The sequence below is a fragment of the Scyliorhinus torazame genome, chromosome 2 (assembly GCF_047496885.1).
Source record: "Scyliorhinus torazame isolate Kashiwa2021f chromosome 2, sScyTor2.1, whole genome shotgun sequence".
NCBI lineage: Eukaryota > Metazoa > Chordata > Chondrichthyes > Carcharhiniformes > Scyliorhinidae > Scyliorhinus > Scyliorhinus torazame.
In genome coordinates, this window is record NC_092708.1 from 6596664 (window position 1) to 6609816 (window position 13153).

At 57.6% G+C, this 13153-nt stretch overlaps 1 protein-coding gene across 1 annotated transcript in view; it reads right to left on the reverse strand.

The window, feature by feature from the left end:
* Positions 1-9233: 9233 nt before the first annotated feature.
* The window catches only part of LOC140385701 (mannose-1-phosphate guanylyltransferase regulatory subunit alpha-A-like), a 31192-nt gene continuing 27272 nt past the window's right edge, over positions 9234-13153 (reverse strand). Inside the window, 3 exon segments of the mRNA XM_072468141.1 lie at positions 9234-11347; positions 12400-12420; positions 12423-12609. Coding sequence (XP_072324242.1) covers positions 11241-11347; positions 12400-12420; positions 12423-12609 — 315 coding nt within the window. The 3' untranslated portion in view covers positions 9234-11240.

The following is a 13153-nucleotide window of genomic DNA, read 5'->3' on the forward strand; positions in this document are numbered from 1 at the left end:
TTCATCAATCATACTGAGGAAATATGTGTGACGATCGGTGGAGGGGAGGGGGCCTTTAAAGTCCACACTGAGGTGTTCAAAGGGGCGGGAAGCCTTCACCAGGTGCGCACGGTCCGGCCGGTAGAAGTGCAGCTTGCACTCCGCACAGACCTGGCAGTCCCTGGTGATCTTCCTTACTTTCTCGACTGAGTAGGGCAAATTTCGTGCCTTAATGAAGTGGTACAACCGAGTGACCCCTGGGTGACAAAGGCTGTTGTGCAGGGCCCAGAGTCGGTCTACCTGTGCGCTGGCACATGTACCTCGGGAGAGGGCGTCTGGGGGCTCGTTGAGTTTACCGGGGTGATACAAGATCTCGTAGTTATAGGTGGAGAGCTCGATTCTCCACCGCAAGATTTTATCAATTTTGATCTTGCCCCGCTGTGTGTTGTTGAACATGAAGGCTACCGATGGTTGGTCAGTGAGGAGAGTGAATCTCCTGCCGGCCAGGTAATGCCTCCAATGCCGCACAGCTTCAACGATAGCTTGGGCCTCTTTTTTGATGGATGAGTGCCCAATTTCAGAGGCATGAAGGGTGCAGGAAAAAAATGCCACGGGTCTGCCTGCCTGGTTGAGGGTGGTGGCAAGGGCGACACCTGGTGCGTCGCTTTCTACTTGGAAGGGCAGCGTCTCGTCCACAGCGTGCATTGTGGCCTTGGCAATATCAGCTCTGATCCGGGCGAAGGCCTGTTGGGCCTCGGCCGTCAGGGGAAACTGGGTGGACTGTATGAGTGGGCGGGCCTTGTCCGCATAGTTTGGGACCCACTGCGCGTAATACGAGAAGAACCCCAGGCAGCGTTTGAAGGCCTTGGGGCAGTGGGGGAGGGGGAGCTCCATGAGGGGGAGCATGCGGTCGGGATCGGGCCCCAGAACTCCGTTCTGGACCACGTAGCCAAGGATGGCTAAGCGGTTTGTACGGAACACACACTTCTCCTTGTTATACGTGAGGTTGAGGAGAGTGGCGGTGCGGAGAAATTTAGCAAGGTTGGCATCGTGGTCCTGCTGATCATGGCCGCAGATGGTGACATTGTCTAGGTACGGAAATGTGGCCCGCAAACCGTACCGGTCAACCACTCAGTCCATCTCCCTTTGGAAAACCGAGACCCCGTTAGTGACGTCGAAGGTGACCCTAAGGAAGTGATATAGCGGCCGTCCGCCTCGAAGGCGGTGTATGGCCGGTCCGATTTACGGATGGGGAGCTGGTGGTAGGCGGATTTCAGGTCCACCGTTGAGAAGACCCGGTACTGTGCAATCTGGTTAACCATGTCAGATATGCGTGGGAGGGGGTACATGCCGAGCTGCGTGTACCGATTGATGGTCTGGCTGTAGTCCACGACCATTTGGTGTATCTCCCCAGATTTAACCACTACCACTTGAGCTCTCCAGGGGCTGTTGCTGGCCTCGATGATGACCTCCCGAAGCAACCGCTGGACTTCGGACCTGATGAAGGTCTTATCCTGGGTGCTATACCGTCTGCTCCTGGTGGCGACGGGTTTGCAATCTGGAGTTAGATTAGCAAAGAGGGAAGGTGGGTCGACCTTTAGGGTCGCAAGGCCGCACACAGTAAGGGGTGGTAAGGGTCCGCCGAATTTCAGGGTTAGGCTCTGGAGGTTGCACTGGAAATCCAGGCCGAGGATAAGTGCAGCGCAGAGATTAGGGAGAACGTAGAGGCGGAAGCCGTGGAATTCTATGCCATGGACCGTGAGTGTGACCGTACAGTACCCCCGGATCGCTGCGCAATGGGATCCGGAGGCCAGGGAGATTTTTTGATTGGCGGGGTGTATCGTGAGGGAGCAGCGCCTTACCATATCCGGGTGTATAAAGCTCTCGGTGCTCCCGGGGTCCAGCAGGCAAGAGGTCACATGGCCGTTGACTTTCACGCTGGTGGATGCGTTGGTCAGGTTATGCGGGCGAGACTGGTCGAGTGACATGGAGGCGAGCCTTGGTTGGTCGTCGGGTAATGGGGCGGCCGTTGAGTTTCGATCTTGGAACATTGGTGGTGTCCATGTGCTGAGGGGTGGACAAGATGGCGGCGCCTGGAGATCTTGGGGGTTACAAGATGGCGGCGCCCATGGAACGCACGTTGCGAGTGTGGAGCAAGATGGCGGCACCCATGAAACACACGTGTTGCGTGGAGGGGAAGATGGCGGCGCCCACTGATCGTGCATGGTCTGGGGGTGGGGAGGAGAAGATGGCGGCGCCCATTGTCCGTGATTGGGGGGATGGGGTGATCGCGGCCACTGAGCGGGCTTGGCACACCGCGGCGAAGTGGACCTTCTTCCCGCAGGCCTTACATAGGGTATCGCGGGAGGGCAGCGTTGGCGGGGGTGCTTTTGCTGGCCACAAAAGTAGCATTGGGGCCCCCCGGGGTTTGCTGGCTGCGTGTAGCGCAGGCGTATTGGGTGGGCAGTGCCCCCGCTGGGGCGGCTGCCTGTGGGGCCCATGAAGCGTAGGAGGAGTGGGCCGCGCGGCTGGGGGCGTAGGACTGGACATTGCGCAGGGCGACCATCATGGAGAGGGCTAGCGTTTTAGTCTCTGCGAGGTCACGCGTGGCACCTCTAAGAACATAAGAACTAGGAGCAGGAGTAGGCCATCTGGCCCCTCGAGCCTGCTCCACCATTCAATGAGATCATGGCTGATCTTTTGTGGACTCAGCTCCACTTTCCGGCCCAAACACCATAACCCTTAATCCCTTTATTCTTCAAAAAACTATCTATCTTTATCTTAAAAACATTTAATGAAGGAGCCTCTACTGCTTCACTGGGCAAGGAATTCCATAGATTCACAACCCTTTGGGAGAAGAAGTTCGTCCTAAACTCAGTCCTAAATCTACTTCCCCTTATTTTGAGGCTATGCCCCCTAGTTCTGCTTTCACCCGCCAGTGGAAACAACCTGCCCGCATCTATCCTATCTATTCCCTTCATAATCTTATATGTAAACTTCTGGCTGAAGATTGTTGCGAATGCCTCAGCCTCGTCTTTCGCACAGATGTGCTGGGCTCCTCCCTCGTTGAGGACGGGGATATTTGTGGGGCCTCCTCACCCCAGTGAGTTGTTTAATTGTCCGCCACCATTCACGCTGGGTGTGGCAGGGCTGCAGAGCCAGGGTTGACCATTGGCTGATCTCAATTGGCTGTCACTGGTGGTAACCTCACTGCGCACACATGGTGTTGGGAGGTGGGGGTGGGAGTTACTGAATGATGCAGCACAGGATCAGCCCCACACGTACAGTGGAAGAGTTTGTGTCATACACCCAGTGCTCCTTCCAACCACTGCAAAATTACTTTGATTCAATTATCGTTCAGAAGTTACTATTGAATGTGCTTCCAGCACCTTCTGGATCCCAGCTCCGGGTGGGAAATATAATTCTCCGTCTCTCTCTGGTTCTGCTGGTGATTCTCGTAGTTACCGATCGTCCTGCCACTCAAATAGTTTCTCATGAGCTTCTTAATCAGCACGCTTTGCAATCCCTTTATTACAGGGTTTCTAAAGCCCACGGTTTTGTGGCGCTCCTTACCACCGGCTTTTCGATTGAGAACGGTGCCCACGTCCGCCAGCGCTTCGCCACGCCAGCGCCTCGCCACGCCAGCGCCACGTCCGCCAGCGCCTCGCCACGCCAGCGCCTCACCAGCGCCACGTCCGCCAGCGCCTCGCCACGCCAGCGCCTCGCCACGCCAGCGCCTCGCCAGCGCCACGTCCGCCAGCGCCTCGCCAGCGCCACGTCCGCCAGCGCCTCGCCACGCCAGCGCCTCGCCACGCCAGCACCACGTCCGCCACGCCAGCGCCTCGCCACGCCAGCGCCTCGCCACGCCAGCGCCTCGCCACGCCAGCGCCTCGCCACGCCAGCGCCACGCCAGCGCGTCCGCCAGCGCCTCCCACGCCAGCGCCTCGCCACGCCAGCGCCTCGCCACGCCAGCGCCACGTCCGCCAGCGCCTCGCCACGCCAGCGCCTCGCCACGCCAGCGCCTCGCCACGCCAGCGCCACGTCCGCCAGCGCCTCGCCACGCCAGCGCCTCGCCACGCCAGCGCCACGTCCGCCAGCGCCTCGCCACGCCAGCGCCTCGCCACGCCAGCGCCACGTCCGCCAGCGCCTCGCCACGCCAGCGCCTCGCCAGCGCCTCGCCACGCCAGCGCCTCGCCACGCCAGCGCCTCGCCACGCCAGCGCCACGTCCGCCAGCGCCTCGCCACGCCAGCGCCTCGCCACCGCCACGTCCGCCAGCGCCTCGCCACGCCAGCGCCTCACCACGCCAGCGCCTCGCCACGCCAGCGCCTTGCCAGCGCCTCGCCACACCAGCGCCTCGCCACGCCAGCGCCTCGCCACGCCAGCGCCTCGCCACGCCAGCGCCTCGCCACGCCAGCGCCTCGCCACGCCAGCGCCACGTCCGCCAGCGCCTCGCCACGCCAGCACCTCGCCACGCCAGCGCCTCGCCTTGCTCCCTCAGATCGGTGATTACTTGTTCCGCTGACCAACAGGAGGAGGCGGGAGCGGTGGGACTTTTGGAGCTCGGGGCCTGTGAAGGGCACGGAGAGAGACCGAGGGGAGTTTGTGTGAGGGTGAGAGACCGAGGGGAGTTTGTGTGAGGGTGAGAGACCGAGGGGAGTTTGTGTGAGGGTGAGAGACCGAGGGGAGTTTGTGTGAGGGTGAGAGACCGAGGGGAGTTTGTGTGAGGGTGAGAGACCGAGGGGAGTTTGTGTGAGGGTGAGAGACCGAGGGGAGTTTGTGAGAGGGTGAGAGACCGAGGGGAGTTTGTGTGAGGGTGAGAGACCGAGGGGAGTTTGTGAGAGGCCGAGTGGAGTTTGTGTGAGGGTGAGAGACCGAGGGGAGTTTGTGAGAGGGTGAGAGACCGAGGGGAGTTTGTGAGAGGCCGAGTGGAGTTTGTGTGAGGGTGAGAGACCGAGGGGAGTTTGTGAGAGGGTGAGAGACCGAGGGGAGTTTGTGTGAGGGTGAGAGACCGAGGGGAGTTTGTGTGAGGGTGAGAGACCGAGGGGAGTTTGTGTGAGGGTGAGAGACCGAGGGGAGTTTGTGAGAGGGTGAGAGACCGAGGGGAGTTTGTGTGAGGGTGAGAGACCGAGGGGAGTTTGTGTGAGGGTGAGAGACCGAGGGGAGTTTGTGTGAGGGTGAGAGACCGAGGGGAGTTTGTGAGAGACCGAGGGGAGTTTGTGTGAGGGTGAGAGACCGAGGGGAGTTTGTGTGAGGGTGAGAGACCGAGGGGAGTTTGTGTGAGGGTGAGAGACCGAGGGGAGTTTGTGTGAGGGTGAGAGACCGAGGGGAGTTTGTGTGAGGGTGAGAGACCGAGGGGAGTTTGTGAGAGGCCGAGTGGAGTTTGTGTGAGGGTGAGAGACCGAGGGGAGTTTGTGAGAGGGTGAGAGACCGAGGGGAGTTTGTGAGAGGCCGAGTGGAGTTTGTGTGAGGGTGAGAGACCGAGGGGAGTTTGTGAGAGGGTGAGAGACCGAGGGGAGTTTGTGTGAGGGTGAGAGACCGAGGGGAGTTTGTGTGAGGGTGAGAGACCGAGGGGAGTTTGTGTGAGGGTGAGAGACCGAGGGGAGTTTGTGAGAGGGTGAGAGACCGAGGGGAGTTTGTGTGAGGGTGAGAGACCGAGGGGAGTTTGTGTGAGGGTGAGAGACCGAGGGGAGTTTGTGTGAGGGTGAGAGACCGAGGGGAGTTTGTGAGAGACCGAGGGGAGTTTGTGTGAGGGTGAGAGACCGAGGGGAGTTTGTGTGAGGGTGAGAGACCGAGGGGAGTTTGTGTGAGGGTGAGAGACCGAGGGGAGTTTGTGTGAGGGTGAGAGACCGAGGGGAGTTTGTGTGAGGGTGAGAGACCGAGGGGAGTTTGTGTGAGGGTGAGAGACCGAGGGGAGTTTGTGTGAGGGTGAGAGACCGAGGGGAGTTTGTGTGAGAGTGAGAGACCGAGGGGAGTTTGTGAGAGGGTGAGAGACCAAGGGGAGTTTGTGAGAGGGTGAGAGACCGAGGGGAGTTTGTGTGAGGGTGAGAGACCGAGGGGAGTTTGTGTGAGGGTGAGAGACCGAGGGGAGTTTGTGAGAGGGTGAGAGACCGAGGGGAGTTTGTGAGAGACCGAGGGGAGTTTGTGAGAGGGTGAGAGACCGAGGGGAGTTTGTGAGAGGGTGAGAGACCGAGGGGAGTTTGTGAGAGACCGAGGGGAGTTTGTGTGAGGGTGTGAGAGACCAAGGGGAGTTTGTGTGAGGGTGAGAGACCGAGGGGAGTTTGTGAGAGGGTGAGAGACCGAGGGGAGTTTGTGTGAGGGTGAGAGACCGAGGGGAGTTTGTGTGAGGGACACAGAGAGAGACCGAGGGGAGTTTGTGTGAGAGTGAGAGACCGAGGGGAGTTTGTGAGAGGGTGAGAGACCGAGGGGAGTTTGTGTGAGGGTGAGAGACCGAGGGGAGTTTGTGTGAGGGTGAGAGACCGAGGGGAGTTTGTGAGAGACCGAGGGGAGTTTGTGTGAGGGTGAGAGACCGAGGGGAGTTTGTGTGAGGGTGAGAGACCGAGGGGAGTTTGTGTGAGGGTGAGAGACCGAGGGGAGTTTGTGTGAGGGACACAGAGAGAGACCGAGGGGAGTTTGTGTGAGAGTGAGAGACCGAGGGGAGTTTGTGAGAGGGTGAGAGACCGAGGGGAGTTTGTGTGAGGGTGAGAGACCGAGGGGAGTTTGTGTGAGGGTGAGAGACCGAGGGGAGTTTGTGAGAGACCGAGGGGAGTTTGTGTGAGGGTGAGAGACCGAGGGGAGTTTGTGTGAGGGTGAGAGACCGAGGGGAGTTTGTGTGAGGGTGAGAGACCGAGGGGAGTTTGTGTGAGGGTGAGAGACCGAGGGGAGTTTGTGTGAGGGTGAGAGACCGAGGGGAGTTTGTGAGAGGGTGAGAGACCGAGGGGAGTTTGTGTGAGGGTGAGAGACCGAGGGGAGTTTGTGTGAGGGTGAGAGACCGAGGGGAGTTTGTGAGAGGGTGAGACCGAGGGGAGTTTGTGAGAGACCGAGGGGAGTTTGTGAGAGGGTGAGAGACCGAGGGGAGTTTGTGAGAGGGTGAGAGACCGAGGGGAGTTTGTGTGAGGGTGAGAGACCGAGGGGAGTTTGTGTGAGGGTGAGAGACCGAGGGGAGTTTGTGAGAGGGTGAGAGACCGAGGGGAGTTTGTGAGAGACCGAGGGGAGTTTGTGAGAGGGTGAGAGACCGAGGGGAGTTTGTGAGAGGGTGAGAGACCGAGGGGAGTTTGTGAGAGGGTGAGAGACCGAGGGGAGTTTGTGAGAGGCTGAGTTGAGTTTGTGTGAGGGTGAGAGACCGAGGGGAGTTTGTGAGAGGGTCTCGGAGGCCGAGTAGAGTTTGTGAGAGGGTGAGAGACCGAGGGGAGTTTGTGAGAGGCCGAGTGGAGTTTGTGAGAGGGTGAGAGACCGAGGGGAGTTTGTGAGAGGCCGAGTGGAGTTTGTGAGAGACCGAGGGGAGTTTGTGAGAGACCGAGGGGAGTTTGTGAGAGGGTCTCGGAGGCCGAGTAGAGTTTGTGAGAGGGTGAGAGACCGAGGGGAGTTTGTGAGAGGCCGAGTGGAGTTTGTGAGAGGGTGAGAGACCGAGGGGAGTTTGTGAGAGGCCGAGTGGAGTTTGTGAGAGACCGAGGGGAGTTTGTGAGAGACCGAGGGGAGTTTGTGAGAATGGTGGGTCACTGTGCTGGCCGCCAGCACCAGTTCACTGGCTCCCACAAGTACTTCCACGCCGACACCATCACAGGCAGAAGGGATGCTGTGATAGCTACACAAACAGGGATTGGAGCAATTTGTTTGTTCTTCAAACTGAGCTCCAACAAGAGGGTAACAGCAGCAATGACAGAAAATAAATTGTGGTTCTCCTCTGGGACAGGGCAAGTGGAATTTAAGGACCAGCATGTGAAATCCGTGTGAATGTTTGAAACCTCTGCAATCATGCTTGCCACTACGTAACGCACATGGACATGGTTACAACTGGATTTGCACAATTTAAAAAAAACATACCTCAAGATGATTTTTTTACGATTTCAGCTTCTTGTTAATGGGTTGTTCATCAAAGGCCCTGGAGTTCACACCAGTACTACTTGGCACGGTAGCACAGTGGTTAGCACTGTTGCTTCACAGCTCCCAGGTTCAATTCCCGGCTTGGGTCAATGACTGTGCGGAGTCTGCACGTTCTCCCCGTGTCTGCGTGGGTTTCCTCCGGGTGCTCCGGTTTCCTCCCACAGGTCCCGAAAGACGTGCTGTTAGGTGAATTGGACATTCTGAATTCTCCCTCTGTGTATCCGAACAGGCGCCGGAATGTGGCGACTAGGGGCTTTTCACAGCAACTTCATTGCAGTGTCCCCCCCCACCGCCACTTTAAAGATTATTATGTCACTATAATGGTGTATTATAAGTCATCAGTCTTCACAAAATTCATGGGACACCACATACTGTTTTTTAAGAAAGAGATAATGCATGCAGGTCACCCAGGCTGATCCGGCAGTGCCCAGGCCACCCAGGCTGATCGGGCAGTGCCCAGGCTGATCGGGCAGTGCCCAGGCTGATCCGGCAGTGCCCAGGCCACCCAGGCTGATCCGGCAGTGCCCAGGCCACCCAGGCTGATCCGGCAGTGCCCAGGCCACCCAGGCTGATCCGGCACTGCGCAGGCCTGGTATGCAATGCCATCTCCTGATGTCAGCCCGCTGTCCTAGTACCAAATTTCTTTTTAAAAACAACAGTCTTCAAACCAAAAGTGGCGAGAGAGAATAGTTCACGTGCTTGGCCTGTACACTGATGACACGCGATCCGTGCTTTGGCCAGGAAATCACGGAGGAGAGATTCCTCCATTTTGTAGCTGCCAGCAAGCAAGCAACAGGACTGTGAGACGAACTGAAGATGGATCAGTTTGTAATAAGGAAGAGAGGGCCAGAGACACAAACAGGCCAGGATCTCACAACTGAATCTGCTGGAGAGAGCTGCCCAGGAGAGTCCACAGCAGGACAACCGTACAAAGTTGCTGTTGACAGCTAGGTGTTGAGCAGGCAGGGTGGGTATTTTGGTGGCAGTTCCTCTAATTTTAACCATGAATGATGCAGTTGCAGTGTGAGGGGATATCAGATGTTATCTGCAGAGTGAGCCAAAATCCCAGTGGGAAACCTGTCCAAATGATCATAACCATTTTATAAATGCGTAAAAACTTACTGGTCCCAAAAGCATAAAACTGCAGTAACACTTAAGGATTTAATAATTTATTAATAAGAAACAACGTAGCACCTTAAAACATACACACCCCACCCCCTGGAATAAAAAACATTGTGTGTTTCAGTACGTTAATTGGCAACACCTCCCTTATATGAATCTATGAATATTACCCAATGCAAAACTGCTGTCACTTCAGTAAAGGTATCCCAAATGGCTTCTCCATCCTTTCCACTCCAATGTGCAAATCCAGGAAGGTTCAGGAATATCCTGGGCTGATAGCACGGCAGTGTCAGATTTTATAACTTCTCTCAGCGCAGTGCTGATCTCAAACCCTCCCTCCCCACCGCCTCCCCCCTCCCCCACCGCCTCCCCCCACTCCCCCACTGCCACCACTTCAGCTGCACAGTTTCCAGGCGTATTCTCTTTCTCTTGTCACCTCTTTGAACTGAACTATCCAAAATATAAAAATATTCCAATTTTTTTCCTGTTACCTTCACTGTTGGGTCAAATAAAAGTTAATCCTGGTTAAACCTTGTTTACCCTGAAACTTTTCTAAGTTGTAAAGTCCTTACACTAAATTAACAGCTGGAAAGCAAAGACCCGATCTCCTCCTAACGTAAAACCCAACTTAATTACTTGTAAATCGAACTTCCCACAGCCTCTCATTACGAATGCCTGCCTCCAGCACCTTTACCCTTCGATCTCTCAACTCCAAGCTGTCTCAATTAAACTGGCCTCAGGTGAAACAAATCATGTACATACAAAATCTTCTGTACAGAATACTGCACCCTCAAAATATAGAACAAAATAACACCCATCGTCTCCCAGCACCCTGCAGTCCATCGTCACCCAGCGGCCCAGCACCCTGCAGTCCATCGTCACCCAGCGGCCCAGCACCCTGCAGTCCATCGTCACCCAGCGGCCCAGCACCCTGCAGTCCATCGTCACCCAGAGGCCCAGCACCCTGCAGTCCATCGTCACCCAGCGGCCCAGCACCCTGCAGTCCATCGTCACCCAGCACCCAGAGGCCCAGCACCCTGCAGTCCATCGTCACCCAGCACCCAGAGGCCCAGCACCCTGCAGCCCATCGTCACCCAGCGGCCCAGCACCCTGCAGTCCATCGTCACCCAGCACCCAGAGGCCCAGCACCCTGCAGCCCATCGTCACCCAGCACCCTGCAGTCCATCATCACCCAGCGGCCCAGCACCCTGCAGTCCATCGTCACCCAGCACCCAGAGGCCCAGCACCCTGCAGTCCATCGTCACCCAGCACCCAGAGGCCCAGCACCCTGCAGCCCATCGTCACCCAGCACCCTGCAGTCCATCATCACCCAGCGGTCCAGCACCCTGCAGTCCATCGTCACCCAGCACCCAGCGGTCCAGCACCCTGCAGTCCATCGTCACCCAGCACCCAGAGGCCCAGCACCCTGCAGTCCATCGTCATCCAGCGGCCCTGCACCCTGCAGCCCATCGTCATCCAGCGGCCCAGCACCCTGCAGTCCATCGTCATCCAGCGGCCCTGCACCCTGCAGCCCATCGTCATCCAGCGGCCCAGCACCCTGCAGTCCATCGTCACCCAGCGGCCCAGCACCCTGCAGTCCATCGTCATCCAGCGACCCTGCACCCTGCAGTCCATCGTCACCCAGCACCCAGCGGCCCAGCACCCTGCAGTCCATCGTCACCCAGAGGCCCAGCACCCTGCAGTCCATCGTCACCCAGCACCCAGCGGCCCAGCACCCTGCAGTCCATCGTCACCCAGCAGCCAAACTACTTTAATGAAATGACAACCCCGAGGCAGTAGCAAAAGTGAGATTTGGGTTGTAGGAAGACTGGATTTGACTGTTCCAAAAGTCATTTCTGTAACTGGAAACTAAATAGATTTATAGATTTCTGTAAAATAAGGTTAGAAAAATAAAGAGGCACAAATCTGCTTAGTGCAAAAAGGTCGGAGGTTGCAGACTCGGACCAGACACTGACACAGGGATTAACTGCACTCATGCCTGACAAACAGTATTTGAGTGAGGAGACACCCTCCGTGGCTACAGAATGATCTGGTTCTTGAAGCTGCGATTCAGCTCTTTGTGAGGCAGGACAATGGAGTTCAGGATGATCACCTCGGCGGGAATACTGACGTACAGCCTGCAGCAAGAAAAACAACATCATCGCAAAGTCAAATAACGCAATGTCTGCAAAGGTCAGAGGCAAACCGGACTCTGGGAGCAGCTTCGACTCCCAAAATCCAAAGATTGGGGGGAGTGATCCAGACTCGGGGGGGGGGGGGGCACGATGATCCAGGCTCGGTGGGGGGGGGGGGGGGGGGGGCGATGATCCAGGCTCGGTGGGGGGGGGGGGCACGATGATCAGGCTCGGTGGGGGGGGGGGGGGCACGATGATCCAGGCTCGGGGGGGGGGGGTGGGGGGGGGGCACGATGATCCAGGCTCGGTGGGGGGGGGGGCGATGATCCAGGCTCGGGGGGGGGGGGGCACGATGATCCAGGTTCGGGGGGGTGGGGCGATGATCCAGGCTCGGTGGGGGGGGGGGGGGGGGGGGGGGGGGTTGGCGATGATCCAGGCTCGGGGGGGGGGTTGGCGATGATTCAGGCTCGGGTGGGGGGGGGCGATGATCCTGGCTCGGGGGGTGGGGGGGCGATGATCCAGGCTCGGGGGAGTGGGGGGGGGGGAAACGCGATGATCCAGGCCCAGATCCCCTACACAGTGCAGGGGGAGGGGGGCCTGCACAGTAGCGATGAGGGGGCGTTGCATGGCTGGGCGGGGGGGGGGGGGGGGGGCAGGTCCAAAGCTGCAATGCGTAGGTGAGGGGCCAGCGCCGAGGATACATGGCAAGGACTGGGGGACGAACGAGGAGACGTTGGGGGTGGATGGGGGGCAGCGCTGAGGGAGCAGCAATGAAGGAATGGGGCGGGGAGGGGGGGGGGGGATAGAGATGCAGTGTCAACGGGATGCTGTGCGGCCGTGGGTGGGGGGGGCGGTGTCAAGAAATGATGCCCCCTCCCTGCGATCAGATGCAGGCATTATTTTTACCGTAAGACACAGGAGCAGAATTAGGCCACTCGGCCCATCGAGTCTGCTCAGCAATTCAATCATGGCTGATATTTTCCTCATCCCCGATTCTCCTGCCTTCTCCCCATAACCCCCTGATCCCCTCATTAATCAATCACAGTCAATCCCAATTCTTACCGAGAATAGTTATTGAAGGGTGAGTTTTCCATCGCTGAAGAGTGTTTCGCTGTCGATTATGGCATGGGGGTCATTGGGGTTGGGGTCACTGGGCGTTCCCTCAACCCTTGACCACTTTCCGATGGTGCTATCCCAGCCCACAATGCAGTTCAACACACAGCTGTGGTCCTGGAAACGAAGCAAGGTCATTGGCTGAGTCTGCACACAACTCTTAGCCCCTCAGCCACCGACAACTCTCAACCCTCCCTCAGCTGTGATAGCACCACCCCCTCAGTCTACTGCGCCAACCGCTGCACACCCCACCAGCCCCATATGGTCGCCCCTCGCCGAGGGAACTTCACTGCGTATCTAACCACGTGCTGTACCTGCCCTGGGAGTGATTGATGGGGACAGTGTAGAGGGAGCTTTACCCTATATCTAACCTCGTGCTGTACCTGCCCTGGAGTGTTTGATGGGGACAGTGTAGAGGGATCTTTACACTGTATCTAACCCCGTGCTGTACCTGTCCTGGAGTATTTGATGGGGACAGTGTAGAGAGAGCTTTACTCTGAATCTAACCCGGTGCTGTACCTGCCCTGGGAGTGTTTGATGGGGACAGTGTAGAGGGAGCTTTCTCTGTATCTAACCCCGTGCTGTACCTGTCCTGGGAGTGTTTGATGGGGACAGTGTAGAGGGATCTTTACACTGTATCTAACCCCGTGCTGTACCTGTCCTGGGAGTGTTTGATGGGACAGTGTAGAGGGAGCTTTACTCT